At 27.1% G+C, this 9,427-nt stretch overlaps 1 protein-coding gene across 1 annotated transcript; it reads right to left on the bottom strand.

Moving 5' to 3' along the window:
• Positions 1 to 5,858: 5,858 nt before the first annotated feature.
• On the bottom strand, positions 5,859 to 6,833 carry LOC105112334 (uncharacterized). Its single transcript, XM_011008014.1, has one exon. The coding sequence runs from the start codon at positions 6,831 to 6,833 to the stop codon at positions 5,859 to 5,861; it is 975 nt and encodes a 324-aa protein (XP_011006316.1).
• Between the last annotated feature and the right edge of the window lie 2,594 nt (positions 6,834 to 9,427).

Here is a 9,427-nt window from a genome sequence, read left to right on the forward strand (position 1 = left end):
ATATGGAAAAAAAAAAAGTTGATTTATAAAACTGGTATTAGTTGAAATAGTGAATTAGAAACTATTTCTGCAACTGATGAGTAGTGGAAAGCAAAAATTCAGGTTAATTGTTAAGAACTTCATCTTTTCACTTTTATTTATCTTATTTATGTAGTCGATGAATTCATTAAGTTTCATTAATTATATTCAATTTGTTTTATATAAAAAATTAAAGAATTAAAAAAGTTTAGACATGTTGGTATTGAGCCATCTTTTATAGAAAATATGATATAATATTCAATAATATAGTGGTTACAAGACAATATGCTTGGTCTTTGTTTTCAAAAATGTTACAAGATAATGATGATGATGATAAGGATGATGGCATGAGAAATGTTAATGATGATAATGATGTTAATCTAGAGGAAGGAAGCAGTGATTCAAATAAGGATGTCATTTTTAATTTTATACATAATGTGAGTAACATGGTAATTTGATTCAATATGGTGAACAACAATAGCACATATAGTAGTGGCAAAAGAAAAGCTAGACAATATTCTACACTTCAAGGTGGAAAAAATAGGAAAGGGTTCTAGAATAAAAGCTCAATTATTTTCATATTTGGATTGACTTATTGATAGTGTTTTGACAAAAAGTGATTGCATCTCTAGTTCTAAAGATAATAAAAGGTGTAACATTGAAGAGGTAATGAAAGAGCTTTATTCCATAGATGAAAATAATTTTAATGATGACTTGCATACTTTTTATATTGAGCTATTTTGTTTAAGGAGCAAGAGGGTGAGTATCATGGAAGATATTGATAGCAATGTTTATTGGCTAAAAAATAATGTTTGATTAAAGTTTAAAGATTTAGAACTAAAGGTGTGTTTTTATTCTTTTAAATTACTTATTTCATTGTGTTTTTCTTAAAAAAATATATATGATAATTAACTACTATTTTTTAACTATGGCAATTGATTTTGCTATTTGTGCTATGAATAATTGTAATGTCTTTTCTATAATGATAAAATAAGGTCTTTAAATGAAGATTATTGAATTGTAAAGAGTTTGTTATATACTTAATGGATTGCTAATTTTGTTTTTGTTTAATATGCATGGTGAACCATGATTTAATATTAAATTTTCTTTTTGTTTTAAAAATAGTTTGGATAATATATGATGTTATTGTCTATTGGATATTTCTGATAATAGAGTCATAGTTTGAGTGAATTATAATTATCTTATTAACTATGATTGTGTTATATCTTATTATTAAAAAAAATTTCATCTAGTTATGCCTATCTTCCATTATATTTACTATAGTTTGAATTTTTTTATTCTATTATTACAAGAGACATGTAATAGCCCTACTATTATTATCATTATATGGATGCTTTCAAAGTGTGTACTACAACTTGTTTACCTAACAATCTAATAGTTACTAATATTTAACTTATATTGTTATTATCATTTAGGAAATTTGAAAAAGATCTTTAACTTAAAATAATGACTTTTAAAAGTTCATTGGTCAACTTCAATAACTTTAATTCAATTTGCATCGTGATGGCATTTGAGGAAATTTTGAGACCTTTAGATAAGAATAATAAATTTTAAAAATTACTTAGACAATTTCAACAACTAATGCTTAACATTTAAATTATAAAAAACACATGTAACTAAAAGTTAATTATAGTACAATATTGTTTGGTCATAGTATTGCAACTAACATGATATCCATCACATTTTCAAAAGTTGACAGGATCTCTTAGTTGATTTGCATCATGATTCTCTGTTTAATTGATGTAGTCCTAAATCAAGATAGTTGTAAAGTATATTTAAAGAAAAAATTAAAAAATTTAATATCTTGATTAAAGTTTATAGACAAGTGAGTGAAATTTTCTAAATACATAATTAGTTTCTTTTAATTAATTAATAATTAATACAAGTGGTGCATTTATGCAGTTATAAATTAATGTAATTGTGCTTTTCACTACCCTGGTCTCCAATCCTAACATATATACACACACTTGATAAGTCTAAAAAAATTTAACTGCTTGAAAATGACCTAATTTTGAACATGATAGATTGGAAATATAGACAAAAACAAAATAAAATGTAATCCTACAAGCAACGGTTTTCTTGTAATCTGTATAATAGAAATTTAAAATATATGATTTCTGACAAATAAAGAGGAAAAATATAATGAATGCATAAATATTTATGTGTGTGTAGTCAAATTATAAAATTAGAGAAAGAAATCTTGATAAAACAAGTGGAAAATGGTACATCTAAGAGGGAAAAAAAAACTAAATTATAGAAGAGTTGTTGGTTTATATAGACTGTAAGAAGATTAAATATGAAAATTTATTTGATAAATACAAAGAAAATACATAGAGTATAAAGAAAATATATTGATGATATTTTATTTATCAAAAAAAGGTGAAAGTTTTTAGTTTAAAGGGTCAAAGTTAACATGAAGTAGAGTATGATTAAAAATCACATCTTTTTTTATAGTTAAACTACTTTTAACTTGTACAAGAAAGGCAAGTGAACAATAAGGCTAAAAACAAATCATAATATAACCTAATATTTTCAACCAAAGGTTTTCTTGCAATTTATATGATAAAAATTTATTACATGTGATTAGAAATGAAGAAAAAGAGAAAAAATAATAAATGCATAAGCATCTATGTGTATGTATATTCAAATTATAAAATTAGAGAAAGAAATTTGGAAATATCGAGTGGAAACTAGTACATCTATGAAAAAAAAGCTAAATGATATAAGAGTTATTAATTTATATGGATTATAAGAAGATTAAATATGAGAATTTAATTGATAAATACAAAGAAAACATATGGGATATGAATGCACAATCATCTATCTATGTGTATATTCAAATTATAAAATTAGAGAAAGAAATTTGAAAACATTAAGTGGAAAGTGGTACATCTATGGGGAAAAAAACTAAATTATAGAAGAGTTACTGATTTTTATGGATTGTAATAAGATTAAATATGAGAATTTAATTGATAAATACAAAAAAAACATATGGGATATAATGAATGCATAAACATCTATTTGTGTGTGTATTCAAATTATAAAATTAAAAAAAGAAATTTGAAAACATCAAGTAGAAATGGTAAATCTATGGATAAAAAAAGAAACCTAAATTATAGAAGAGTTATTGATTTATATGGATTGTAAGAAGACTAAATATGAGAATTTAATTGATAAATACAAAGAAAACATATAGGATATGATGAATGCATAAGCATCTATCTGTGTGTATATTCAATTTATAAAATTAGAGAAAGAAATTTGAAAACATCAAGTGGAAAGCGGTATATTTATGGGAAAAAAACTAAATTATAGAATAATTATTGATTTATATAGATTGTAAGAAGATTAAATATGAGAATTTAATTGATAAATACAAATAAAACATATGGGATATAAAAAAGAGATTTTGATGAAATCTATTTGTCGATGAAAGATGATATTTTTTAGTTTGAAGGGTTAAAACTAGCATAATGAAGAGTATAATTGAATGGTAAGTAAAAGGAAAAAATTACACTTCTTTTTCTAGTTAAATTATGTTTAACTTGTACAAGAAAGGCAAGTGATCAACGAGGCCAAAAAAAGTCATAATATAACTTAATATTTTCATGAACATAAGCATATAAAGCTAAGAGGGGAAATTTCTTTTGCATCATTACTATATCTAGGAGATAACAAATGAGAGATATAAAACATGACATTTGACACAATTTGATGATCTCTTATAATTTATGATACTCCTAGATACTCAATATTTTATGTCATCATAAATATGGACATTAAGTGATTTAATGCTCTATTCAAAGATAGTTTTATAAGAATTATGATAATGTAATAAATCGTGTTATTGATTATCTTAATAATGATGGTTGTGATGATGATAATAATAATGGTGGTGATGACAGCTATAGTAACGATGACAATAATAATGATAACAATAATGCTAGTGATGAGGAAGGTGAATCATTTTCGAGGAGAGAGTTTGATTGTCGTAAACTAATATTATACATGGTCAAGGCTTTCTCCATGTATTATAATAATTATATATATAAAAAACCTTGTATGGTTTCATACAATATGGGTATGAGATGATTTAATGAAATATTACAACATTTGAAACAATGGTTAACATATTTAGGATGGATACAACAATATTGCAAAGCTTGTGCTTTGATTTAGAAACACAATATGATAAAAAGCTTCAAGAAAGATAAGTGTTATTGAAAAGGTGGGCATGTTTATGTATACATTACTATTAGGTGCTTCAAATAGGAAAGTTCAATAAAAATTTCAGCATTTAGGTGAAACTATTACTAGATACTTTAATGAGACTTTAAGAGCAATATATTCACTCATAGTAGATGTTATAAACTAGAAAACTTTGAATTTTAAAACACACCACAAGAAATTACAATGAATCCAAGATATATACTCTATTTTAAGGTAATTCTAATATTCTTTCTTTATCATTAATGCTAAATATAAATTGTTTGAATAATTGCATTTCAATCATTTAGACACTTATGCTTCTTGTTTTTCATGTAGAATTGTCTAAGAGTAATTGATACACTATATGTATTCAATCGTGCACACTTGTTAACACACTGTGTGATAAAATGCATATTTGGAGTATGGAAAAAAAGATTAAGAGTTTTACAAAATATGCTTGCATATCATTACAAAAACATGTTCATCGTGTAGTGGTATCAATGACACTATATAACTATATTAAAAGAAAGTCGTAGAAAGATGTAGCATTTAAAAAAATTTGATCATTATTTTAATTTTGTTTCTAATGATATTTTAACCGATATTGTTTCATATTTGCAAACTCATAAATACTAAAGGTCTTCTCAAATAGAATATGTTTGTTATAAGATTACATGTAATTTAATAAGACAATAAAAATATGATCATAATATCGCATTATTGTAGTTATGATGTATTAATAATTCAATATACATGTTCTTTTTACTCATTTTACTATCGACATCACTTTTAATTGTAGTTTTAACCTAATATTTTTTACTTGTTTTTATTCAACAACAATATCAAAAGAATTTTTAATCAAACCAATCAAATTAAATTTTTTAAATGTATTTTTTAAACCACAACCAAAAAAACCCTTTTAATACCAAAAGACTTTTTTTCCATCCCTCCATATTTTCCAAAGATAGTTTTGGCCCATTAGAATATCTACTTGCCAAGCACTACCGTACAAAATTTAAGACTGTTTTTAGTCATATCTTCGCAACTCATAACATGTGGAGAAGCAGAAGATTGATATGCATGAAAATTAAGTACGGTAAAATTCAAGCTCAATTTAGAATGACATGGTCAGGAGATAATTTTTATGGCCATAACAATGACTAGCCCTAGCAATGCATATCACTTGACTTTGATTATTTTTTCCCTTTCCTTTCTTCCCCTTTTTTTTTAAAAAAAAAAAAACATTTTTGAGAAACGGAAGGCTTGGATGTTCAGATGCTATCAGCTAAGGCATAATTTCAACAGGGGAAGACTACCTTGTTCCAAATTAAGGTGAAACCTCACATGGGGCTAAACTTTACAAATTCTCAGAACTTGAAGTTTCTTGACATTAAATTTAGTTTCCACATTTTTATCTTAACCTTTACTTGCACCCCTCGTAACATTAACAGTTTGGCCATCTTTCATGACACTAGGAACTTACAATCAGCCCTTAAACAAAGAGCAAGAAGGAACTTTTTTTAACCAATGTTACAATAACAATATATAACAATGATTCTTGTTGATGTCATACATTTGAAAGTTACTCAAATACGAAATTTTTTCTTTGGCTAGACATCCTTTGCCTTCAAAGGAACATAGTCATCATAACCTGCATCGAGGCGATCCAAAGTCGTAGACTTGTCGATGTTTTCATGGTGATATGACTTGCAAACAAAGTAGGTCACCGTTTGAATAACAAGCTCAAACAAAATCAACAGGACAAGCAACAAGAAACAAATAATACCGTATGACACCCTATTGACTATTCCTAGCGACGATCCTTCAACAAGCTTACTAAATTCTATTTTCATGATTACATAAGATATAGTCATCGTCAGAAATATAACTCCCATGACCTTTGTCTTCCCTCTTACAAGTGCCTTGCTCTTGATCATGGCCGTCATCGCAGATGCTTCTTCTGAAACAGATACAACACTGGCAGTTTGCCAAACAAGGCTAATATAGACAAACCCCATGAAGAACAACACTAGTAAAAAAAAACCAATAGCAAGAATATAACGATTGATCATGAAGGTTCTAGTAACTGCAATTGTTAGCAGTGTAGCCATGGTACAAGCAAATATTGCAGCGAAAGCACAGGCGGAGATGATCACAAGCCTCTTCCAAAATCTAGGCACAACACGCATCACCATCTTGAAAGTCACTTCTTGCCCTGTAGAAATACAAGCTATGGTGTAAACAACTGCAGCAGTTGACAGAGGAGAGAAAAGGAGAAGGAAAGTGATGTATGCAGCCTTGTAAAACAAAAGTTGGATCCATCCAGTGGAGTTGGGAAGACTTAGTTCGATTTGTTCTGGGGTACCCGCTTGCGTTTGCATCCGAGGCACTTGTACTACTTCAATGATTTTTGCAAATAGAGCATTTGATACCTTCATGTTTGCTATGAAGACAAAAGACGTGGGGAGGATAAAAACAAGGGTTATCTGGGAGAAGATTGTTTTCCTTGAGAAGATAATCTTGCAGGCTTCCTTGTAGATGCCGAAGAGACCAAGAAATTGCATCTCTTCTCGTTTTTTATCCATGATTAATCAAGTTTCCTGAGTGGGATTTTTATTGAAGAAGGGAGGTTGATATAAGCAGCAGCTGTGTTGGATTTGGGTCTCAAACTAACCAGTCCAGACCTCAAATAAAGGGATCCGCCTAATTCTCTCATCACGAAACTGACTTCTTAATTAAAATGTTGATAAAAATGGAAAATATAAAATATTCACAACAATTTATTTTCTGTATGTATATTTTGTGGAAAATTAGCCTACAGCTCAATCACTTTCCCCTTCTTTTCATATTAATTTTATTAAATAAAAATAATATGATACATATCTACACACACAGACACAAGCTTCTATTTGTCCTCAATTACCGATACATACAATTAAGAGACAGACATATGTTCATTTCAATTGAAAATCTACCTCGTAAAAATCAATTAAACTCAACATGTTTGTCTTAACTCATAAATACAACAAGAAGTGGACATTATTTTTTTTTTAGTGGGAATAACTCATCCTATTTGAATTTTGAAAGTAGTTGATGAATTAGAATTTTCAAAATAAAAACAACATGAATTTTCGTATTGAAAATTTTACATGTTTGTCCATCAACTATTTGCTAATCTCGCACCATAACGACATAGAATCTTTTTAATTTTATTTAGTTTGAATTGTAATAACAGTATATACTACATGGATGACATGGACTCTTTGTTTTTTTTTAATGAACAAAACGATATGTACTAAATATTTAGTTTATATTGTTGCTAATGTCAAAATAACCTAGGTCACTATCATAAAATTAATAAATATAAATGAAAATATTAATTGAGTGTTTTTGTTAGTAAATTATAGTAAATTTTATTAACGAAAATATTCTCTCAGTATATACTAATAAAATTACAGTGAAAAAAACAAAACAAAACAAAAAAAAATACAATGATACATCGTTTATACTAACAACATTACTGATGGAATTAATTCCATCGGTAAAATCGTTAGTAAATTGTTCACTTCTTCCTGACATTGTTTATTATATTAATTACAAAGAGAATCATCGATAAAACATTCCATCGATATTTTTCAAATAGCACTGGAACTGTTTACTTCCCAATTGTACTGTTAATATTTGTTCTTTACAGGAGAAATCACCAACGGATTAAAAAGTCGTCGGTGATATTTGGTGGGTTTCTAAAAATTTTTGAGTAAATTAAAATTTTAAATTAAATATTACCTATAAAATCACTGACAGATAGAAAAGTCGTCGATGATATTTGACGGTAATTGAAATTCTTTTATTAAATTAAATATTACAGATGAAATCATCAATAGAATGATTAAAAATATTAATATTTAATTATCTATCGATAAAATTATCGGTAACATGCCCTGATAAATAGAATCCCTCATTTCACAATAGACAAACTTGTTCTTCTTGTTCTTTTTCTTCTTCCTTTTGTGTCATAAACATTAACATCCCTTTCTTTCTTTCTCTTCTCTTCTCTCCTCAACTCCTCTTCTCCTCCACTCTCATATATGTCTTTTTCTCTTTTTTTCTTTTCTTTTCTCAGATTTTTTTAATTAATATACTTTATGAATTGGTTTTTTTTTCTCTTCTCAACTTCATTCACAACTACATTAAGGTACGGATTTTCTTTTTTCTTTTTTCTTCTTTCTTTTGTGTTTTTCTCTTTATATTTGTTATTTTATTTTTAATTTTTTTTATTCTTAATAATTGTATGAATGTTGTTGTAGGATTTCTTTTTCATATGAGATCAATGTTGTTGCTTTTTTTTTGTTATTTATTTGTTGCAAATTTTTTGAGTTGATTTTCTTCTTTTTTTTTTATACAAGCAACTAAATTTTGAGTATCATGAAGTGTTTATTTATATTAATTTAATTAGTTTTATTAAATAGATTTTTTAAAAAAATATTTTTAAATAATCACCGATTGAATTGCAAACTGTATTTTTTTTTTATTATATGACAATTTCCTCAAGGAAAATACTGATGGAATGAAGCAGGAATTTTTTTTCCCTCATTTTTCGTTTGTAAAACCATCAGGTTTTTTTTACCAACAGAATTAGTGACAGATGATGGAATTATCAAGAAATATTATTTTGATGGATGTATTCCGTCAATGAATTAGTCGGTAAAATTTTCACTAACGAAATGGTGACCTCACTCTAACAGAAAAATTCTGTCAGTAAAACTATTAAATATTATAATGGGTATTATCATTAGACAAGAAATGTCCCTTTTCTTTAGCTAGTTCCACCTAACTCCTTGGAAAGTAATATTGCTAGAAGCTATGGAGCTAGAAATTAATCAAATCTCAAGCCTTCAGTTTTATAAGAATATGTAGATTAAAGAAGATTCTTGAATATTTAATATTGCTTTAGAGTTCCAAGATTATTGACTAGTTATATGAAATCGAAGATACAGTTACTCTAAAGCATTCTATTTAAAATAAGTTACATTGTTGCTTATCTTTTATTCCTAATAATTGTTGTGCCTAATCTATCGATACTCTATCTACATTGATAAGAATGAGTCTACTGCAATGAGTAATTTTATATGCTGTGAGGGGGGAAAGTCTTATGTTAAAAAGAAATCGCTACTTACTA

The sequence above is a fragment of the Populus euphratica genome, unplaced genomic scaffold (genome assembly GCF_000495115.2).
Source record: "Populus euphratica unplaced genomic scaffold, PopEup_1.0 scaffold334.1, whole genome shotgun sequence".
In the NCBI taxonomy this organism is placed as follows: Eukaryota; Viridiplantae; Streptophyta; class Magnoliopsida; order Malpighiales; family Salicaceae; genus Populus; species Populus euphratica.